Source organism: Ziziphus jujuba, chromosome 5 (genome assembly GCF_031755915.1).
Source record: "Ziziphus jujuba cultivar Dongzao chromosome 5, ASM3175591v1".
NCBI classification, from domain to species: domain Eukaryota; kingdom Viridiplantae; phylum Streptophyta; class Magnoliopsida; order Rosales; family Rhamnaceae; genus Ziziphus; species Ziziphus jujuba.
This window is the reverse complement of record NC_083383.1, coordinates 20,114,882-20,126,367: the sequence shown is the minus strand read 5'-3', so window position 1 is coordinate 20,126,367 and position 11,486 is coordinate 20,114,882. Positions and strand designations below refer to the sequence as shown.

The following is an 11,486-nucleotide window of genomic DNA, read 5'->3' as shown; positions in this document are numbered from 1 at the left end:
AACAAATAATCGATATATTTCAGGAGAACAACTCAAAGACTTTTTGTAACTTGAAAGACAAAGTCTAAAATATGTGATAGTTCGGAGAGTGAAGTGTTATTTACCCTACTAAAACCATAAAAATATAAACTAAATAATTTTAGATTAATCAGGGATATGCTGGATATATATATATATATTGATCTTGTCAAAAGTCTCACAGAACTCATGATAACGAGTTCAATAAGGTTTGAATTGATTTATTCTAGATCCTTAAATATAGAAAACTAATTATGTTCTCACAGTAAAAAATAGAAAAATAATTCATTAAGATATTATAAATAATATTATATGACAAATACAATACAATTAACCAGTAGCAATATTGATGCTAACAATATTGGATCATTGAGGTTATGTATACACCAACAATGCAATAAAACAAATGCTTATTACGCACTTAAACAAAAACAATTAAATCGTTTAATTATATAAATATTGCAAACATAAACTGCTCAATTATATCAACCCACCAATATAAGGTACTCCAGTTTTATGTAACCAATTATCCCCCAGCAAGAAATTGGAGACAGTAAAATCATCAGCATCAGTAGCATCGATCACATGGTAACCAGGCCATGCGACCCTCATTGTTGTATCCGATCCAGGGCCAGTGTTATCATACTCAGCATAATATAATGTGCTAAGAGCAAAATCTCCATTCCATACACTCCAACCAGCAAGATCTATTAATTTATCCATGAAAGATTGCATGAAGACAGTCCTGGCGTACTCCTTCCATGGCCTTCCTAGATATGTCTTTGTAGCACCCAAGTCTTCTGCAGCTCTTATGGTGCAGTTTTGAAAGGAAAAGCCCGTATTCTGATTCGGGTCGGTTCGACCTTGAGCAGTTATGGGATCAAATTGCCCCTTGATTGGTAATCTGGGAAATATGTTGCAGTTTTGGAAGACTACAGCGCCGTTTCCGAATATGAAATCGATTGTGCCGTAGATATCGCATTCTCGATAGAATTGTCTTAGAGAATGAGGATATAAGGTGTCTTGATAGCCTTCAAAGCTGCAGCTATAAAATGTTGATAAATCTGCTCCATTTCTCAGGGCTACTGCTTGCCCTTTGCTTGGTCCGGCCGTATTGCGGAAAGTTATGTCTACACCAAGAAACCCTTCTCCCACCACAGCTGCATACATTGCATTGCACACTCATATATATTATATTCATGTTACCAGCAAATTGCACAATCTACTAACTTAAGACTTTTTAATTTATGTTGAATTAAAAAGGAAGATAAGATCCCATGAGTCAAGGACTCATACGATCACATCTTAATATTTTATTGTTCCATTTCTTATATATATATATATATATATATATATTAATTTTATATGTTTTGGTGTCATGTGTTCTACATGATTAATATGTAATGCGCATTATAAAAATTAATTAGTATAGTTGCTGATTTTGTTTATTGTTTTGACTGGATTAAAATTAAAAAAAAAAAAAAAAGAAGCTATTTTTTGCTCTTTGGCCAATATTACCAGTTGATGTTTCTCAGGTAGATTTGTAGTTTTTAAAAGTCCAAAAGCATTTAAATCAAACTAATTAGTTATCACCATAAAAAGTGCTGCGGGTTCCATTGGTGATGATCACCAATTACAAGAGTAACAACGCTCTTAAAAAACTTACTCTTAATAGAATGGTACTTACCAAATGTTGCAGAGTTGAAAGTAGTCCACCCATCTCCTACGCTTCGATTTCCTGTAATGATTGTCTGACCAATACCATCTCCAAGGATGAACAAGTAGTTCTGGTTCCTTGCAATGGAAACATACTCTTCATATATACCGGCAGCAACATAGATAAAGAAGTACCCATCAGAAGCATCCGAGATGCTTGGAGCAGCAGCGATGGCTTCATTGATGGTAGTGAAGTTTCCCCATCCTTCCTTACTTACAGTGACAATGTCTTTGATCAACACAGAATCTCCATTTCCGGCAGCACGAACAACACGTTTACTTCGTCTCAAGATGGCCTCAAAAATAGCATGGTTTTGGCTTGATACGCCCAAGGCCATGCGTCCATTTCTTGATGTAGGATCGATCTTGGGGGGCTGCCGTGATTTTCCGCGACCTCTCTGCTTAGGCACCCAGCCCTTTTTAAATAGATCAAGAGAGATACTTTGAAATTTAGTATCATTCAAAAGGGAATTCAAAATATCATTCTTGATAGTCCCGGCAGAATTTGTGGAGTCTAGGCTCTCCACACATGTTTGGAGGTTGGTCAAGATGGCACTGAGCTTGGTTTGGACGTTCTCAGCTTCTGTCCTAGCGAGGATTTTACTAGTCCTTTTGACTGTTTGGGAGCAGGTTGATAAGAAATCTTGGTTCAGTGAGGCAAGATAGTGGCAATCCTGAAGAGCACGGATTGCGGGTTTTGAAAAATTGGGGTTACTTTTAAGAAGTTTGTCAATTAAATCGAAAAATATCTGGGATTGAGAAACTGAGCGTTGGAAAGAAAACCTTCCGAAGCCATAGACATTGTCGTTGTGATTAGGGAGCACAGATTTGCAAAAAGAAGGAAATTGAGTAAACTTGCAAACGTTTTCAGGGGAAACAGGAGGGGTCAGGCCGAAAGGGAATGGAAGGGTATTATCTGCATGTGATGGTAAGCTAATTAGAGGAAAAAGGATGAAGAAGGATATTCCTATGAAAGAGAAATGCTTAGAAGCCATCGCTTGGTTAGGGAAAGAAATAAAAGGGAAGGTTTAACGAGAACTTGTAAGAAAGATTGGTTTATGGGTGTTTTGGTTTGGTCTAGTACTTTATAAGGATAATGGAGACGGCTCGTGGGTTGCATGGTTATTAATTTGCATTTATTTATTGAGTTTGTGAATTGTGATATAGACGTGCCATTCTTAATTTAGAAGCAGAGATAATTTGTTTGCCAGGTTGGCGATGATTAAGGTGCTGGAGCCAAAAAATGTTACACACAGATTTTAATAATTTTTAAGTTGATATTGTTATGGTGGGTAGGATTTTCTCTTGTGAAATTGATATTACTCAACGTTTGAACCATGGGCTGTCTTATAGATTCTCTTATCTATTATGTCCCCAAAATTTGAACTAAATATCAGATTTTTTTTCTTCCCTACCAGACCCCAGAAAGTAGCAATTCATCAGGAAAAAAAAGAAAAGAAAAAAAAAGACCAGATTGTAGCAAAGTCATTGTTATCTCATGTAAGAACTATTGTTATATTGGAGAACCATAGCCCTCATAAATATTTTGTTCAAATTTAATAAGCAAGTTATAGAGAATGATATAATAAATAAATAATTACTTCTAACGTATTCTGAAAAACAATATGTTCTTTGTTATTATTATTATTATTCGATCACCTCACTTTTTTTTTTTTTTTTTTTTGAAGATGATTCTATAATACCTCAAATTTTCAATTTCTATTTTTTAATTTCAAAAAAAAAAAATATTATGGTGCTTGTGTGTGTGTTTATTAATTTCTCATTAATTTCTTTCTATATATAAAATGGTGGAATTTTTTTTCAATATTTTATTCATTTTTGAAATTGACAGATTTTAAATTTGGAATTACAATTTTTATTTATTTATTTTTTTTGAAATTGTTTGTCTTGTATGTGTGTGTAAGTACAATTTTTTTATTATTTTCTTTAATCTTGTTTACCTAGACTAGAATCTTATTTTAATTTAAAACCCTCAGAATTCAATTATTGGTGTGTGCACGGGGCAATTTTAATAAATGACTTATTATTTAGGGTTTCGATGATATATAACGGAAAATTTTATTAAATCACTTACTATGTAGGATTTGAATGATATATAACCCTACTTTTACAAATATGGATATTTAACTTTTCTTACATGATGAATATACTAATATGCTCTTCTTTATAGAAAATAATTAAAATACGGTGTATTTCCTATTTCCCCAAAATTTTCACGGCTCTTCTTCTTCTATTCGTTCTTCATTCTCCTAAATCAAATTCCTGTCTTGCTGTCGACTATGTTTCCCATGCAAATTCTGAATCCGTTTTCCCTCTCTCCGTCGATTGTTCTTTTTGTTGTCTACGATTTCTTCATCTGAAGGTAGGCTATATATATCCTATCGATGTGTCCTCTTCACTTAATATTTGTATAACTTAATTTTACTCATCCTTACTGAAAACGACATATTTCGTCCTAGTCTTAAGAATTGCAAAAAATTTAGAGACTACTAAATCCTAATCCATGCATCAAAATTTGCATAACATATTTAGCCATGTAAAACGTATCCTATAAGCGGGATTCGGGATTTTGTTTCGTAATTTTGTTAAGGGATTTTAATTTTCCAACAATTATATTCACTTATTAGAGGTCTCAACTAATGTTTATGTTATGGTACATCGAGAACAAGGACCTGAAACTTGTTTACGCTAATTTGATAGTCTTGGATGATTGCTAGTTTGAAGATGGACTAAACACTGTTCTAGTTGCAGAAGAGCAATATATTGCTCAAAGAAACGAAGTGTAATTAGATTTGTGGACTTGGACATACATAGAAAAATTAATGCTTAAATAGCCATAACTTTATTTATTATTATTTTTTTAAATATTTGCAGGTTAATCAAGAATTAGATTTTTTCATCTAGTTTTTACTTTAATCGTAGTGTGAATTCATGTGTTCTTATTTTTCTCTTTCTTTCTTTTTCTTTTTTTTTTGTTTTTTTTGTTACTATTATTTAGTTTGTTATGGTTTTGGATTTTTTTCCTGGTAATATATATTTCTTCTTTGACCAAGTGGACTACATTTTCTTTTTCATTTGAAGGATCAAGTGGATTAAATGGTGTGAATGATTTGTTTTAATGACTTTTTATGACTTTTTAATTGTGGACTGAATTTCCTAATGTGTGTTTTTGAAAAAAAAAATGATTTTTTTGTCAAAAATTGCATATGGTAAAAGAGATACACATGTTATTTTTGAGTTTTTGTAGCATTCAGAGAGAAGAACTTATGAGGAAATGTTGGTTGCATAGAGTAGTAAAGCTTAGGTACTGGAAGTTTGAAGAGAAAGACTTCAATGGTGCCGTGTTCAAGGCTTGTAGAATTCATTGTATCTTGGAAAACGAGCGTTATAGACCCATTTGCATCGGTGGGGTGAAAATTGTCCTAAAGACATTGTGGTATAACACAGGTTTCAGACAAATCTATCAACCAACCAACACCAACAGATAAACAAGTTCTAAAAATTTGTTTATTTATTTTTCCCAAATTTTATTTTACAATCTTAAGACGAATTTAGATATTTGTTTATATATATATATTTGTTTCTGATTTCTATTGTTATATACATATATGAGGATTTATATATTTATCTGTTTGTTTTTAGGAGAGATAAAATTTTCTCAACCCCGTACTTTATTTTGTTGAGGCAAAATTTTTATTTTCCATTGTTTTATAAAACAATTTTCATATTGAACAATTATCCATTTTTTATAAAATTTTTGGTGATTTTCTGCTAAATTTCAGTTGCCAGAATACTGAAAAATGTGGAAAAAATATTAAAATGGGTCAGCCGATCCGTTTATTGGAGAAACGAGTCAAAAAGACCCGGCTCGAGGTTGAAGACTAGTCAAAAATTGGGTCAACGGGCTGGTTTAAGTGTTGTGGGCTAGAGCATGGTTTTCTATTGGGTTAAGCCCAAGTGAAAGTGTAACACCTCGTCCCGAACCATGTCGGAATTTTGCACGTTGACCGAGGTTGACCGTTGACTTTGACGTTGACCGTTGACCAAGGGGTCAAAAGTTGACTTTTGACCCGATTGGAATTCTAGGTTGACTGAGGTACCGTTACGAAGTACACGTTGGCATGAGTTCGTACACTAGTAGCACGTGGAAAACGGAGCTACGGTTTGAAAGTTATGAGCATAACAAGTTGAGATCCAAATTGTCCAAGGGGTGCCGGAGTTGACTTTTTATTGATGCAAGGTTGAGCTTTGACTCATGCATGGTTGTGAAGTGCTCGTCGATACGAGTCCGTAGACTAGCGGCACGTCCAATTTGGACATGTGGTTTGGAAGTTATGGACCTGTTGAGTTTTTCAAACACCGTATTATTTTAATATTATTTTTAAACGCATAACGATGTGCCACGTGTGACTAAATAAGTGTGACCATGTGTCACCATAGTGAGGTGCCACATGTCAACCATGTATAATATCATATTATTTTATTATTATTTTGTGTAATAATATTATTTAATTATTTTTATTTTATTTTCTTTTCTTTTTCTTTTTCTTTTTCTTTTCTTTTCCCCACGTGGGAAAACAACTTCTCTTTTCTTTTCCTTTCTTCCCCTCTTCTTCCCCGAGCCCGACAGAGACAAAAACACGCAGAAATTTTTCTCTCTCTCTCTCTCTCTCCTTTGACTCTCTCCCTCTCTCTCTTTGACAGGCCGTTTGGCCGGATTTCAGTCGCCGGAAAGCCACACGTGCTGGCCATCGGTGAAGCCCAGCTCGCCGTGACCTCAGCCTCCAAATTTCCCGGCCAGTCGCCGGCGGACACGCCCAGATCGGGCCGGTGAAGTTGGCGGCGGCCGGTTAAGTTTTGCCGGCGATTCTCGCCGTTTCCGACCAATCCAGCCCGACCCATACCTCTATCCCACCATTTTCGACCCCTCTGAGTCCATTTCCAGGGTTAGATTGCCCAAAATCCCCACCGTTTGAGAGATCCCTCAAGTTTAAATCCGGCCGAAGCTTTCCGGCCAAATTCCAGCCACCTCCGGCGGAATTGGGGTCGATGGAGACCGGATTTGTAATCCTCGTCGCTCAAGCTTCGATTCGGTGTATTATTCGACTATTTTGGATAACGTTTGTGTTTGACCCCCCGGGTACTGGGTATTATTTACCCGATTAAAATATTAATTTATTTGACTGTGTGTGAATTTTGTTCTAGGAGCACGGGTGAGTCATGGAATTGATCCCATGGTGGATCATGGTTTAATTGCGTGCTCCAGGTGAGTGACCCACCTTTAAAAATATTTTGGGCAATTTATTATATTAATTTGGTGTTTATTCGATATCTGTAATTTGTGCTCATGTGGCATATTTTAAATATAATCGGGAAAAATATTATTTTATATATATTTACCCATTGGTGCTAAACGGAAATTTGGGGGTCATTAAGAAATTCTCGATTATTATTTTATTATGATTAAATGGTATTTATTACACATGAGTAAGTATTTTCAGTAATTGATTCTGTCTGGATTTTATATCATTTTTGGGCAATTAATTATGTTTAATTGGTATTTAAATTATGCTCATATGGTACAATTTAGTTATGATTTTATTGTGATTTACTTTATCTATTATGCATGAGCAAAGTATATTTCGGTAATAGTCGTACGTGGTTTTAAGTATTATTTTGGGCATAATTGGTTTAAATATTTTATGAAAATATTTGTTAAATTGGTGGTTTAATTTTATAATTATGCCCACGGTATTTTATCTGTTGAACCTCGTATTACGAGAAAATTTTGGTTTATTGTTATCGATGTTTTCGTACCGGTTTGTTAAATAAAAATATGTGGGATGGTAAGTGTGAAATTTTGATATATTTCCCACGGTAATTTTGGAAAACAGTACGGTTGGTTAATAATAATTATTTTAGACGCACTCATACAGTATTGGTGTTCTGGTGTATGGACACGTGGTAGCGCGCAAGTATTATGTGGTTAAGCGCCCAAGTATTATATCTCCCGTGGTTGCCATTGGACTGGGCAGACAAGTTTGATATTGGCCACAGTCGCCCCTCCCTTGGCCGGGATGATGGTTTCAACAGCGGTACTGTCGGGACGCCGAAGTGCCGTTTGCAAGTTTCTCTCTTTAATCTCCCCGCCAGTCGGTGCTCGGGACGCTGGGTATCGGAGGGCATCACTGGTATATGGTGTGGTGCGTCAAGTACAAATTTTCCGGATAGAAATTTCAAACCCCAAAGAGTACAAAATTATTTATTATTATAATTTATTGCAGTTTATTTATATTTGGGGTATTTATTTATTTATTTGTTGTTTATTAAATTATTTGGTCCCTTGGTTTTCGGGAAGTACGAATATCGAGTTTTATGAAAATGTTTTAAAAGGGGAACATTTCCAACGGAGTGAATAGTGAGGGTTTTGAGAGAAATTGTTACCTCAATTGTTTATTTATTTATTTATGTAATTGTTCGGTATGGATTAATTAAATTCCTTTATTTTTATATTATTAATATTAAAGGTGAACAGTAGATAGGGTCACTCACTGAGATGATTAGCATCTCATGTTTTTAAATTTTGTTCCCCTAGGTCCAGGTTGGAGACGTTGATTGTCCGGGGCGAGCCCAACGTCTCAGTTCCTTGCCGAAAGTTCAAGAAGTATTTCTTCCCTTTTTCCTCTCTATCCTATATTACTTCTTATCTGTCATTGTATAAATTCCACATGTATCTATATAATGCTCTGTATACTGTATTGGATGTGTAGTTGTTCTTTATACACTGGGTTGCTGCTGTTGTTATTTGAAGTGCTGTAAATTTGTAGAATCAAATTGTAGTAACGTGGGAGAAATAAGAGGATGTTTATAGAAGTGTATTTTCAGTGCAGGTAATTTTTGGTTAGTTCTACCCTTACGGGAGGTGCTGCCGGATTTTCCTTGGAAGGTTCGGTGGTATTTCCCTGGGATCAGGGCTTGTCTAGGGTTCCGGGAAGGAATTCTGGACGGGTCCTGACAGAAAGCCCCGCCCATGTGTCCATGAGCAATTTTGGCCAAAATGTTTTAGGGTGCCATGTGCCATGTAGAGAGAGGCTCCAAATGTCACACAGTGGCAAGGCCATGTGTTGCACAGGTGTGGGACCACCCAATGGAATGGGACACGTGTCACACAGTGACAAGGCCACTTGTTGACCAACGAGCAGGGACATGTGTCATACAAAGACACAGTCAAGGCAGTGCCTCCTGTCCTCCAATGTGGAAGACACGTGTCATACTATGGTTGGTCTATGTAGCTGGCACAGTGACGTCAATAAGTGCCATGACAGCACTGACTGCTACATTAGCTTGCTGCCACATCAACATGAGCCATGTTAGAGGGTGCCACATCAGCATAGGCTGCCATATCACCAGTGCCACATCATCATGGGTGCCACATGGTGGATGATGTTATTATGATGTCAATAATGATGTCAGCATTGGTGCTTGTTTAAAGTAATTTTACGAGTGTATACAATAAATTTCTTATATAGAAATTTTGTGGGTGCATAAAGAGAAACCCAAAAAAATCAAAATGTTGTAATTTCTTATTAGAATTGGTTATAATTAGTTTGTTGGATTTAAAATAACAACTAATTGATTTATGTTTTGTGATTTTACATAAATGGCAAGTGGATAAGATAATATAACTTCTAATATGAGGTCAATTGTGCCTCTTTATGCATCGGTCGCTATACTTGCAAATCATGTTGAGTGACCAGAGAAGTTTAATGGAGCATATTTTAAGAGGTGGTAACAGAAGATGTTGTTTTACTTGACCACCCTGAACCTTGTGAAGTTCCTAACTGAATAAGCGTCTCCAAGTAATGATGAGAGTGATAGAGAAACACTCATGGCGGTGGATGCATGGAAGCATTTTGATTATTTTGTGTTGGAATTATATCCTGAATGGCCTATCAGATGCTTTGTACGAAATGTACTATAGCACAAAAACAGCATAAGAGCTATGGGAAACTTTGGACTACAAGTACAAAACTGAGAATGCTAGTTCCGAAAAGTTTGCAGTAGGCCAATTCTGAATTCATGATGGTGAATTCAAAGGCTTTGATGAGTTAAGTATATGAATTACAAGTGCTTATTTAAGAATCTTTTGCTAAGGGATGGCAATAAATGAAGCCTTTTTAGTAATAGCTATGATTGAGAAGCTACCTCCTAGATAGAAAGACTACAAGAATTATCTTAAACATAAGAGAAAGGAAATGGATATGGAGACTCTTGTTGGCAAACTTCATATCGAAGATGACAATAGAAGATTTGATAAAAAGATCTTTGATAAAACAAGGCCAATATTGTAGAGCATGGTCAAAGCTCCAAGAACAAGAACAAAATTAGAAAAGATTCCAAGTTGGGGCTTAAGAAGGGATCTCCAATAAGGCCAAGTTTCAAGGCAAATGATTTAACTATGACATTATGGGTAACAGAGCATCAGACTATAGGCTATCGAAAAGGAAGAGAAATAAAGAGGCACATATGATGGACCAAATCACTCGAAAGGTTGATGATATCGATCTCAATGCTGTTGTCTTTGAAGTGAACTTGGTAGGGTCAAATCCTAAAGAGTGGTGGATTGATACTGGTGCGACGTGCCACGGATGTTCAGGCAAGAACTTGTTCACTTCTTTCGAACCAAGTAAAAATGGGGAAAAGTTGTTCATGGGCAATTCTGCCATGTTTGAAATCCAATGGGAGAGGCAAGGCAGTTCAGAAGATGACATCTGGAAAGAACCTAACTATAAACAATGTGATGTATGTTCTAGATATTCGCAAGAATCTAGTGTCTGAATCGCTTATGAGCAAGCATGGTTTTCGTTTAATGTTCGAGTATGATAAGGTTGTTTTGTCCAAATATGGAATGTTTGTGGAAAAAGACTATGTACTCAATGGTTTGTTTAAACTGAGTGTAATGATTGTAAAACCAAATGAAATTAATAAAGCTAGCACTTCTTCTACTTACTTGCTTGAGTCTTCCAATTCATGTCATGGTAAACTAGGTTATGTTAATTATAATTCTCTACAAAGGTTAATTAACTTGAATCTTATTCCCACATTTGAAATTGATTCCAAATATAAGTGTGAAACTTATGTAGAGTCAAAAACTACGAGGTTGTCATATCAAATGATTGAAAGGAATACTAAACCTTTGGATTTAATCCATAGTGATATATGTGATTTGAAATTCGCACCAACTAGAAGTGGTAATAAGTATTTTATCACTTTTATTGATGATAGCACGAAATATTGCTAAGTATATTTGCTTAAGAGCAAGGATGAGGCACTAGAAAAGTTTATTCTCTATAAAATTGAAGTTGAGTATCAACTTAATAAAAAGATTAAAATAATAAGAAGTGATAATGTTGGCGATTATGTAACTTCATTTGGTGACTATTGTGCTCAACATGGTATTAGACATGAAATTACCCCACCATATTCACCACAATCAAATGGTGTGATTGAATGGAAAAATCATACCTTAAAAGATATGATGAATGAAATGTTGATAAGTTATGGATCATCACAGAATTTGTGGGAGGAAACCATTTTATCGGTAAACTACCTTTTAAATAAGGTGTCCCAGAAAGATCAAGTGAAGATGCCCTATGAGTTTTGGAAAGGAAGATAAATTTCCTATAAATACTTATAAGCATGGGGGTGTTTGACCAAAGTAGTTCCTAAGA

The 11,486-nt window shown here is 35.4% G+C and overlaps 1 protein-coding gene across 1 annotated transcript; it reads right to left on the bottom strand.

Moving 5' to 3' along the window:
- Positions 1–392: 392 nt before the first annotated feature.
- On the bottom strand, positions 393–2,761 carry LOC107421294 (pectinesterase). The gene is made up of 2 exons (XM_016030513.3): positions 1,706–2,761; positions 393–1,178 (listed from the first exon to the last, which is right to left on the bottom strand). The coding sequence occupies exons 1-2, from the start codon at positions 2,727–2,729 to the stop codon at positions 499–501; spliced, it is 1,704 nt and encodes a 567-aa protein (XP_015885999.2). The 5' UTR covers positions 2,730–2,761; the 3' UTR covers positions 393–498.
- Positions 2,762–11,486: the final 8,725 nt, after the last annotated feature.

Bases quoted from the DNA above. Each gene is read 5' to 3' on its own strand.
- LOC107421294 (XM_016030513.3), bottom strand. From the start codon at position 2,729: ATGGCTTCTAAGCATTTCTCTTTCATAGGAATATCCTTCTTCATCCTT. The intron at 1,179-1,705 runs GTAAGTACCATT...CAATGTATGCAG, and splicing joins TTTCAACTCTGCAACATTTG to CTGTGGTGGGAGAAGGGTTT.